Raw genomic sequence first — 12,121 nt, 5'->3', positions numbered from 1 at the left:
TTGAGCACTGATGTCATGCTATCGTTGATGATGATGATGATGACTGGACGGAACACACTACCCACAAGGTTGATGAATGCTATCCGACAGTCCTGTTCTCCTGCTCTCTCAATCAGTTGCAGGAACTTTCGCTCTACCATAGTCACATTACAATGGAATTGCCGAACAAGTTCTGGATGGGACTAGAATAGAGTGACAAAACGAAAGGATAGTAGAGCTAGCAAGTAAAAAAGTGGCATAGTTATTTGATCTATTGCGTCCTATCACGTTACTTTCAGTAGTTCCTAATGCTTATAAAGCTGGTCTCCGCAGGTCCTGACACAGCAAAAGATATGTCAATGTCCCGAATGCCCTGCTTCCGTGTGTCGGTTGGCAACCTACCAGCCAAAAAATCGAATGCAACCAAAATGGAGTACGAACGGCGCTGAATTAGCAACGAGGCGAACAGTTATAATGAAATATCATAGTTTCATCCGCTCAGGTATGTTAGTAAACCGGATGGGTCTAATAAAATTTGCCGCTCAGCTAGGAATAAATACCGTGGGTTATAATAGTATACTGAAAAAAATTCTTCAAAACTTGAAGGCCGTGGTTTATAATTTTTCATTCATAAGCTCTCTGTAATTCGGATGTGCCAAATATTCTTAGAAAACTTGAAAGGTTTGTTTAGTTCGTCAGTGTATGTGGTTTCTGAAAAAAAAACTTGCCGAAACTGGCAGTCGTTCTTTCCAGTAAAAATCTCATTCATCTTTCATCATCAGTAGATAATTGGTGGGATGTCGCACTACAGGATTTCACAAACAAAACATTTCGCTAGTAAGATTTCGCCTTACAAAGGAAGTCAGTCTAGTCTGAAAAGTTGAGGAGCACTGTACAGATGTTTTGACCCTGCTGGGAATCCTCAGCAATTCGCTCCAGGAAATTTCAAAACCCCGGTTGGCAGTTTGGACAGTTGGCCGGACAGAATTGTCACTAACTAACGCTTAGAAACGATGTAGCCCAGTCACACATCAATAACCAGATTCTCATCATGTGGTCACAGGTTGACTGGCTATTCGAATTACCATTTCTCGATACTGATTAGTCTCACTAAGGCCATGGAAGAGTTTAGTAGCATTGAAATCAGAAACCTTCGGCAAATAGACAAACGATTCTACTGCTTCTACACTACTTGTAAATTTTATGTGAGTGCTTGGGCAAGCATACAGCTAAATCTTTTCGAGGGTTGTTCGGATAAACCTAATCTGTGAAGTTCCTTCATTGTTCTCCAATACCTCGACGCCATTTACGTAAGCAGAATCAAGCACGTATTTACAGAGTATAACAATGTCACCAGTAATTTATTTCGCAAATCGGTTAACTGGAAAGTTTGATGTAGGATTGTTTCCATCTAATGGAACTTGGTAGACTTTTAATATCTTTCACAGAGCGAGCATCCTTAGCGTGAACAAATTATCAGAACATGCTTGAGGTGAAAATCCAGGTTCTTGTAGCGACAGCAACGTAACTCATAAAATAGCACAACACCAAGGCAACTATCACCTTTCTGTTTTTTCGAAGCACATTAGTCCTATCAAAACAAATCAACAGCCGTGAACCAGATCAATAAGCATGCAAACGTTACGCAGGCACATAAAACCAACATTTGTACTTTAAATAAAAACGCTTCTTGCGTTTTCTAGAAAACTCGTAAAGTCTATCTACACTGTCCTGTTCAAAAACAGTGAATGACGTTTCAAAGGATTACCCGATTTTGATGGGCCAAGTTATGGTGTAACCGGTGAAGGTCATAAAGAGAAAACGAGGGATTTCACATAGAAAACCAAAACTTCTCTATGATACAACGGCCTCGCTTTACATTGCCTAGGGTAAATTTACCTGAACACTTCCCGTCATGTATATAATGAAATAAGGCAAACATATTTGGCTGATGAATTTAGACAGTCAATGACCTAAGTTACGTTGTGATGAGTCATCCGTTAACAGAGCTGCGGAGATTTGCTTTATGGAATTTAATCAGCTGCGCCACTGTACGTCACAAATTGTCTTATCCGAAATAAGACTTGAACGCACACCAGTTGAACTTCAGACAAAATGGAAACTTCCGGTGTTTTTATCGAAATCAAGGATTATCAACGGGGAATAATCGACGTTTGTCATAATTATCAAACGTTGGTCCGAAAGCGTGGATCGATACAAAGATGCGATGCACGAAATCCTAAGATTCGCGAAAAAGTCAGGGGACTGTCTGTTTCTCCTACTGGGAGAAGCAGTAAGTAACGGTTCCCCGCCAAGGTCAGCTAAAGATTGGTCAATTGGCAGAAGAACACTAAAAAATGAATGATGGAGGGGAAATTTATCCAGCCACGCCATACTGTCACTATTTCGGAAGTTACATAAATTTTCCCCACTATTTCGCCACAAAAAGCCAAATAAATAAATAACTGTTTTATATCCCCGGCCGTTTTTGGATGCAAACAGTGGATATCCAATAGGGTACGGAGCCCATTATCACTACACCACCAACACAAGCTGGGTTGGCCCCTTATTTTTCTGTGCCTGCTTTTCATATTACTGACGTTAGTTTTGGGTGGATTTTTAATAGGACCTGGTACGTTCATAGCAAGATTCATTCGGCTCTATTCAATAAAAATCGGCTATATGTTGGACTCGTGGGTGATCCAGCAGTTTTTCTACATCAGGAAAAGATCTGTTCCTGAATCCTGACCTCGGGGCTCACTAGTGTATGGGTCACATCTTTGCTTTTAGATATGAGTTTCATTTTGTTAACTCATCAAAAAGTGTGTATCCGAGAAATGAGAAGCGTTCTTAGATATACCCTTGCCAGTTGAAATGATTAAATAGAGGATGGCATATATAACTGTCGTATTGTTAACAACTAGAGAGCAGCTGGGCCTTCGCTTCGCGAGTCAGCCGACTGATCCTCAAAACTTGTGAGTAATGATCCCTTTTTCCCTGTCTCCGTAAGGTTGAGATCATTATTTCTTGCAAAGTAAGAGACGATTCACTTTGCTGATTCATATGAAATTGAGGGCCCTTCAAGCCTACAGATATTTCTCTGCATGTAAAAACATGCGGAAACGCATTCAGTGATGTTTACATGAGGAAGAGTGGGGCAACAAGTCACCTAAGCTGGAGTTCCGAACGAAACGATATAACGCTTAGTGGCGAAGAAAGTTCGGCTCGGCTGTCCAGGATAGAATAATGCTCTGCTGGTAATACACAGAGAAGAAACTACCTTACAGTAGTCACACTTTTGGTGGTGGTCATCTAATGTGTTGGGTTGTGATTTTCGACTGTGATTTTAAAGCGAAAGCAGACAGACGAGTTGGAACTACATCGATTTAGATCTGGAGCCGTGCGAATTCTCGGACTGCAGGACGTACTTGAGACCTACGACCTTTCAGTTTGGTAGTGCAGCTACACAGTCTAACTCGCCAAAGTATGTCTATTGATTGGTAACTTCAGGAAAATAGCTTGATCCAGTATGCAGCCTAAAAATACTGGAAAGCGTAGGAAACACACTACTATTATACATTATTCCTGGGAAGTAAGAGAAAATTAATGTCGAAATTATGCGAAGCTTGGTCGGATGGAGGCCTGAAATACGTAGGCCGGTTGAAACTAATGAATGCCCTTGAACTTTTGACAGTGCGGTTAATGGTCATAAGTGTGTATCACATTATTCTTTGAAAATTGATTTCACTGAGTCCGAAGTCGGGTAGCAACATGTGTACTATGTATTTGTGCATCTTACCGCCAGATTGCCGGCTTTCATTGTTCTAAGCAAAAACAGGGCAGTTCTAATGGCATTTCACTAAGCGATATATCATAAGGTATTGTGTTTTTAGGGAATTTAACAAGACAGCGTTCCAAAAACAGCACTTTCAAGGCCAAACATTTCCGTTTGCACAAGATTTGAAAGGTGAGAAAGTTTTATTTAGCGAAATGGTAAGAGCGGCTTCGCAAGAAAAAGTCAGGTTTTTTTCCATCATATTTTCTTTCAACCGATGTGAACCAGAGGGTGAAATTATGCTTACAAATTCGTTTTACGGAGGAGTAGCAACACTCAGCACGGTCTGCCCGATATCCATACTAAATAATCCATGCCTGTTTTAATCAGATTTGATTTTTCCACCCATCCAGGTTGATCCTGTTTAAAGTTACCAAAATAAGCGCAGTCTATTTGCAGCATCACTGAACAGGTGGTCTCTCAGTTAAGGTCGGAGGTGCAGTCATCACTTTAGGGCAATTTTTTAATGCAACGCAGTGAATAAGACTGCTAGACTATCATTCTTTAGTATAAGGTCAAAATACTGGAGTACTGGTTTGAGCGACAACTATTCACCGTTTTGGCAGAATGGTCAAGAGCTCTGAGTGTTCGTTTCGTGATTTAAGTTACGTGATTCGGAAACAGGAGCTGTGGTTCGACCGCTTGGCATATACGTTGGGTATAGTGTGTGCTGTAGTGTAGTGTGCTTTATTGTAGTTTGAGGTGCCGGTTATCGACTGAGTGATTGTCTCCCAAAGGTATTGTTAAGGTAAGGAGATCTTTGCTACAATTTGTGAATGTAAACAAGACACCACGGGCATCCACTGACTATCAAGGTTTGGGTAAAAGTATTCTTGTCGAACACGGCCCACAGAACGAGTCTTGCTCTGTTAAGCAAAAAGGAGCCACACTATTGTCATAGCAACAGCAATTGCCCTGTCCCGATACGACTAATCCGGTTAGGTTGCGATTTGTGTAGATCTCGCAGTCAATCACCTTGACCAGATATCTGGTTTGGCAATTAAACACAAAGGAAATTCGATGAGGACTTGATAACTGTATCTGTCTGGTGAGTCCCAAGTAGAGCGAAACAACCAGCGAGATGTTGCGGTTTTTTATCAACTTTTAGAAAGCGATATCTTGAATATCATGCCAAATGAAACATGACGCCACATTTTCGCGGCAAACCCAACCAAACATTTGGGGCTCAAATTGAAGCATTATAATTTTCCAGTGAGCATGTAATCCAATAACAAATGAACTTACTACCGGTTCATCTAGAGCACCACTTATCTCTCCTTCCACTGAGCAACCCGAGTGCAAACCTAATTTGTGTTGAAACGAGTAACACATCCACAAAATAAAAATAGTCAAAATATCCAGCCACATATATCCTAGTCGGGCTGTCACGTTAACATCAAGCGGTTGTGCCAAAAGGCCTGTGCCCATCTGAATCAAACGGAAGACTGGTGGCGCAGAAACCATGAAGCCTAGCACCCACAAGTGATTTACCTTTGGCCTGAGGCACCAGGAGTCCCCTGAAAGAATTCAGAAAGAATTCACCCACAAGCCCCTTGCTGTCCTCGGTGAGGTGAGAACAAACAAACCTGTCGAACAACACATGTTGTCTTAATCAGTGAGAAATGACACGTGACTAGGAAAGCCTAACACAAATAAGAAGCCTAACAGATTAAATCAGTTCCAAAAGCGATCCCTTAATAAAAAACGCCCGAAACCGCTAAGTGTAGTACTTCATCTGGATACCTAGTAGCTAAATAAGTGCTTATTCACAGTTCAAGTTAGGCTCAGGCGACAGGTGTCACATTTGTCACTAAACACTAGACTGAAGAGATTCGAATCACGTTTACTTATCCAGCTGATTCAAATACGCAGGTCATCCAGGTGCTCGCAACCACCAATTTCGAGTAAACAACACATAATATAGGCAAAACATACTCGGTAGTGTTTACACTCTCCTATGCATTCGTGTGCATCTGGACCATAACAGGTTTCAGCACATTCCGGATGACAACGTCCACATTGTTTGGGCGGAATTTTCGACACCCGAAAAGTGGTCTCATCCAGATTATCCATTAGCGTCGCAAGAGCCGGGAAAGTGGGACAATATGGTTGTTGACTTGGGTTTCTAGTGTGTTGTGCAAAGCGACTTTCAGCTGATGACTTGTCCGGAATTTCGTAAAATCCTGGTCGATCTGTACATTCGGCGACGCAGTCATCCCCAGCTTGTAGGTTGCAACAGTGCCGACACATATTAGCTCCTGGACCCCAGCAGCCTGCACCGGGCAGGCATTCACTATGACATACAGCATTACGTCGAACTGAAACAAAACAGAAAACCGAGTTTGGACAACGATATCGTGTGACAGTAGTCAAAACGCGAAGATACTAAGAGTTAACAAATAAATCAAACAACAAACGAGCGTGAACGAAACGAATGAACAAGATCATTCACTCAACCGAGTCTCACTGGATGAGATATGGAACTAACAGAAAACCTGTCATCAGCGTTTAAAACCAACCATTTTTTACCTGCAAGTCAAGAAGGAAAAATAATAATAATCCAAACAGATTCATTAGGCAACCATGTGTAAGCAGCAGTAATATCGCTTTCACCGTATTCCTGTCAAGGATTTGTGTGCTACGAGCATATTTTCAGGCAAACTATTAAATTATGAAAATACTTGACCGGTTTCGCTAACTGTTGTTGTGAACAGCAATCAATACGTTTTGAATGAAATTTGATGTACAAATCACAGCTTGCATGTCATTCTGAATAAATATGTGAAAACAAAAGCGCGCTTTTGTTTGTGACTGTAAGAAGCTGTCATTGTAGCAACCACAAGAACGTATATGTAACATTTGGACATTTGGCTGAATTCCCACTGTAAAGTGAGAAAAAAAATCGTGCAGCTGAAGCACCCTTTCGGTACCTAACTGCCATGCTACCAGAAGGAAGTACGACGGCTGGAGTACTGTCAGGTTGCTCAAGCCTAGACAGTGGAAGTCGAGAGGCAGAGGTCGAATTCGATCCACGGACCGCCAGTGAGTAAATTCGCTCTCTAACCACTGGGCTTTTAAGCCCCGAATAAATTTGAAGCTTAAAAGCCCATGTGATGGCGAATGGGCTTTACCATTCTGTAGCAGGTAAACGTGCGATGAAGTACAGAGATCCTCCGAGTACTGCCATTTAGCTAGTGGCTGGTTCATTTATAACTATCATACATGTATGGGTACAGGGATAGCATTATTTGGGAACAAAAGTGTATATTTTAGACCAATAAAACCTAAAAGCCTAGTAAATTAGGTTGCGCCAAAACCTGTTTCAGAACGCTATATTCAACTTGTATCGTGCTGACTCGAGTGAATATTAGTGAATCTGGGAAACGCGGGGAAAAGAGCGATTAATTCAGACTGAGTTGTATGCAAGATAAAAAGTTCGACGAAGTTCTCCAGCCAAGAGAACACAAAAGTTTTGTTTGATTGGGATACCATAAACTCTGTCTTGGGACATAATAACAAAACCGGCTTATCTTCTGTGGTTAGCAGTTTATTTCGCCGTGCAAATTTGGGATCTAATATGTCCCCTAGCTATGAGTCATAACCAAAAGCCTAGAGGCTTTCTGAACTTTACACCGCAACACAAAATGCGTCAAAAACATGAACGAAAGCTGGAAAAATCTAGACTTGTATCAGCTTTACAAACGACAATTATTCACTAAAGATCTATGTACACATAGTCTGTGGGGATATGTGATTCAGTTTTTCCCCATCATGTATCCTTATAGGCTTCAACTCGGTGTGACCGTTGCCGAAAAGAACACCAATTTTCTGCTATAATTATTTATAAGTGGTGCCCAACACGTTAGATTCTGGTCAACGTTATTCGGATCTCACATCACTTGTCACTACAGGTGTGACATTTTAGACATAGCGAAATCACCCATGTGAAATGCAAATGCGTTCTGCCATGAAGAATGATTATCAAGGGCTTGGTTGTTGATGAGGTGGATGTTAACCTCAAATTAGGTTTCGAACGTTACGTCGCGGTACAATGAGCGGTCGGATGCAAATCACTAGCCAAACTCGAAAAACCTGCCAACAATGGTCTAATGGATAACAGACACATGAATAGACCGACATGTTACTAAATGTGAAGTGATTCTATACACGCCAGGCGATTTAATTCTTAGCAAACATTAGGACGCAAAACTAGGTTACCCTCACACCCGAGGTCTTTTCGTTTTGTTTGTTGTCTGTAGATAACACAATGCCATGTATTCTTTAACGGACTGTTTGCTCGCTTCTTATCAGTTCATGCATGCAAGCTCTAAACAGTTCATTGGTTGAGAAGCGAACTCTCACCGGATGTTCCGTGGTCTGAACTCAACTTATGTTTCTCCATAGCTATCCTTAGGTGTCCCGGAAGTAACTCAGCCCTTATTCCTCTTTCGGTTGGCACGGGCGCCGAAATCCGATCAATTATTATTTACACTTCCCAGTGCTTTTTCCTCAGTCTGTAGAAAGTTCGATATCAGCTATGCTGTCGCGGCGAATGAATTTGTCCAGAATTAGGATGATAATATAAAAACCTGCCAGTGAGAAATAAAATGCAGTCATTAAGCTGTCACACCGATTCTATCAGCATGCGAGAACTTGCAGAACAGAATTTGCAAACGGAGTACGAGGATAAATGTCGTTGATTTTGTCCAAACTGAGAGAAACACTTTAGCAGAGAAGCCTACCTGCGTTTGTTAGAACGTGTAATCAACACTTTGGTGAATGAGTTGAGCATACTCTACGTAAAACAATGAGCAGTAAGTGTATACAATCCTGCTTAGTTTGTCCGAAAAAAACATTAAACAGAAATCAAACCGACCCCGTGGAAACCGGGTCACTTGAATTCAGTAGGTTTGGTGAATTAGTTCAGATGTTCGTCAACGTGTTAGCTTTCACATTCAGATGGTAGATTTCCACTTCTGATAAATCGGGCCCAAGAATTTCTTTAAACTCAGCGAACTTAGTAGATTTCAAATTAAATTTTTCGTCCTTTCTTTGTTATTAAGAAACAAGCTAAGTTTGATTCCGTCTGTCTTTTGCGGTTGCATTGAACCTTATATAACAAAAGACGGGTGCAACTGAAGAAGAATGGCTAAAAGTATCTCATGGGAAATGCATCCGAGATGTACAATTTACGCAGCCAAAAATCGTCATCTCAGACGAGGCACGCAAGATTTTAAAAAATGCCTAAAGGATGAATGCGGTTAAGAATTCAGCACAACTGTCCTATTTTGGAATTATCTGCTTAGGGAAGATAGGAAAGGAGTATGGCTTGCTCACTTCTGTCAAATCAGAATTTGAAAATCACGTCAGCTGTCATGGAAACAAGAAAATGGGCGTTTTAATTGTAGTAAATATCCGTCACTATGACCAAAACATTGAATCTGTCGGGGAAGTTACGTGTTATGCAGTCCTAGATGTTGATTGGTGCCATGCCCATCAGTTAACGTCTTCCAATGTTTTCAAAATCCAATGTCACGCGGCGGTAAGGTAAACCGATCACTTCCAAAGTTAGTAAAACGGTAGCGACACATATCTGTTGAAATTCGCGCAAGACGTCCTTGGTGTTCAGCTACTTGCTGACACGCGCAACCGCGAATACAGCGGTTCAGTAATTCCCTACTCTTACTTTTAAAAGCCCACCATTGTTAGAGATGAATCGAGGAATAAGAAGGGAGCGAAATACACTAATAAGCATATCAATTTGTTCTTGACGGGAGACTCGCTTGGAATCCAGCTGACTCTCTGGATTACAATATTCATTACCAACTGAATGTGTTCACCAGGCCACCCCTATTCCATCTAATACGATGTTCGAGATAATGTGCTGCATCGTATTGATGAAATGCGCTACTCCACTCGAAACTGCTCAAGACCATGAAGAACGAGAGGTTCAGCTGGGTTTCTGGTGAGTCTCTCGTCAAAACTGAGAGTATTTTGCTAAATTCGTATAATTTTGGTTCAAACATAAGTGTGACGGAAACTCAGGGACTGCGCCTACCTGATGAGCCCCAGCAAGGACAAAACCGGCCGTGAGTCGTTGAAACGTTTTCAGCAAATTTTTGAAAATGAGAAGTGGTTTACACTCCATAGTGTGAAAAACCGTGATGCGCAGACGCAAAGAATAAAAACGACCTCCAATCGTACAGCCAGTATTCTGGCCAGCTGTACTCAAAATACGAAACACACGTAAGTGACGCCCGCAAGCACAGAAAAATACGCGTATCGCCGGTCCCGAGGGCATGCTCTAGTCATGTATATCACCGCAAATTTTTTATTTGAAGATTTACCTGAGAATGATCAAGTTGAAGCCACAGATTTGGACTCACAAGTTGAACTTGAACACAAAGCTCGGAAACCAATATGCAAGACAAACTGCAAGAATTTGAATGGTTCAGGAAAAACCAATCCCCAGATCAATTCTGGTAAGCTTGAAGCCGTGAGATTTATCTCTTGGCGAACGGAATTAGAAACCAGTGCTCTGAAAGAAGTGAAAAGAATCCAACATTTTTGCACTTGGACGTTACATTCGGTTGCATGACTTTCGGACGAGGCTGTCAATAAACACGAACGCTGTACTTGGGTTTGTGGAAGGTTATACTTGAAAGTGCTAGTCTGTAGGATTTCGGGGCGCTTTAACTGTAATGCGCCATTTTTTCCACCTGGCTTACCAAGCGCAGAATTAGTAATTTTAGCAGACTGACAGCACAATAAGACCACGAATAAACTTAAGCGTCAGTAGACTCGTCTTGAAAGTTTAGGCAACCACCTGGTTAACACTTGACTGAGTGAAAAAATCGAGGCTCGACTGTTTCTGTATCTTCATGCCAACTGAGATTTATTGGGATTCACTCATAATGAATACAGAGCCACATGCCGGAGTTAATGAATAGAGATTTGATGAACCCGACTTCCCGGACCCTGGGTCTGGAAACTGGAACATGCACCGCGGTTTATTCCTTAAAGCTCACTATTTCTGCATTGCACGGCGGGGACCCCTCCCTTGCAGTTAGGTTTTAGAGTGAAGTCTTTAGTTGCAGGTTCTTGTTATCTTTTAACCAGGTTTACGCGCCCTTACTATGAACCAATTGGCCAAAATACTGATATGCAACAGCAGTCATCGCACGGTACCAGCTACTAGTCATCTCATTTGCTGCACACGACAATACGACTAAGGAAAAACAGGCTGTTTTGAGGCTCTCCCCTTGAATTCCCGCTCATTCTTTCATCTACCCTGCTCCACTCAATTTTCATTTCTTTCATTTCATCGATTTACACACCAGAAATGACACGTTACTTCATAGTTCCTCAGCACGAAACGTAGTTCCCATTAGTCCACATACAGCAACTGCTTCAAACACCTGAACGACAATTTTTATCTAAGAAGCATTTGATTTTCCTTATTAGTCAAACTATAGAGTAGATAAGATGTCACTCTGGTCGTTTATGTACTGTACGCTCTATCTGCATTGGCTCCAAGCCACCTAATAAGTTCTGTAATTCAACTAACCGCCTCGTTACTTTGGGCTAGTTTCCAGGTGGGAGTTTCTGGCGGCGGAAGAGCCGCCTGCGATGGGTATGCCGGCAATCATGTTGAGACATCGAGAGGAAGGATCAGTCATTGAATGGAAGTTGCGCTGTTTGTTTTGCCAGATATGTGAAACCGTACCGAAAGAAAAAGCTCATCTCTCCCTGTGTAATGTGTTTGTCTATGTTTATCTCTTCAACCTGCCCTGAGCCTTACTGGGTTATAGTCAGAAGACAAGAAGACGACCTGAAGGAACTGTGTATTAACGCAATTACGAACTTCAATATATATGATTCACTTGTCACCGTACTTGACGGTCGATCTGCTGTCAACCAACCAGTGTGTCTCCCACACACCCACACTGGTTCTCGGTTGAGCCTAGATGGCCGTCTGTGCGCTTGTGTACGGGGTGCCCTGGCCATGGAGTGGGTGTGAACATTCTGTGTCCTTATTTGACCTTTCTCCGGCACATGATGAAATCGGACGTGATTCCGACGTGGGGGCATAGTCGCACGGCTCTGTTCCACATGATTGTTCCGCTGCGCAGTAGGCTGATGTGTAGCCGTATTAGTCTACTCGTTAATGGAATCTAATCATGGTTTGCCAATGAAAGTTCCTAGTTTGCTGTGAGTGATTTACGGTGGGGTGAAAACCTCGCAGGTATGCCTAGCCTAATCGGATGGCCATCTTGGTTCAGGTTCTGGATACCGAAAAAAAAAAAA

At 42.0% G+C, this 12,121-nt stretch overlaps 1 protein-coding gene across 1 annotated transcript in view; it reads right to left on the bottom strand.

The window, feature by feature from the left end:
* The window catches only part of T265_13536 (hypothetical protein), a gene marked incomplete at both ends in the record, with an annotated part of 89,843 nt that overhangs the window by 23,420 nt on the left and 54,302 nt on the right, over positions 1-12,121 (bottom strand). Inside the window, one exon of the mRNA XM_009169334.1 lies at positions 5,750-6,132. Coding sequence (XP_009167598.1) covers positions 5,750-6,132 — 383 coding nt within the window. The remainder of the gene's footprint in view (positions 1-5,749; positions 6,133-12,121) is intronic.

Source organism: Opisthorchis viverrini (genome assembly GCF_000715545.1).
Source record: "Opisthorchis viverrini unplaced genomic scaffold opera_v5_75, whole genome shotgun sequence".
In the NCBI taxonomy this organism is placed as follows: domain Eukaryota; kingdom Metazoa; phylum Platyhelminthes; class Trematoda; order Opisthorchiida; family Opisthorchiidae; genus Opisthorchis; species Opisthorchis viverrini.
This window is presented reverse-complemented; position numbering and strand designations above follow the sequence as displayed.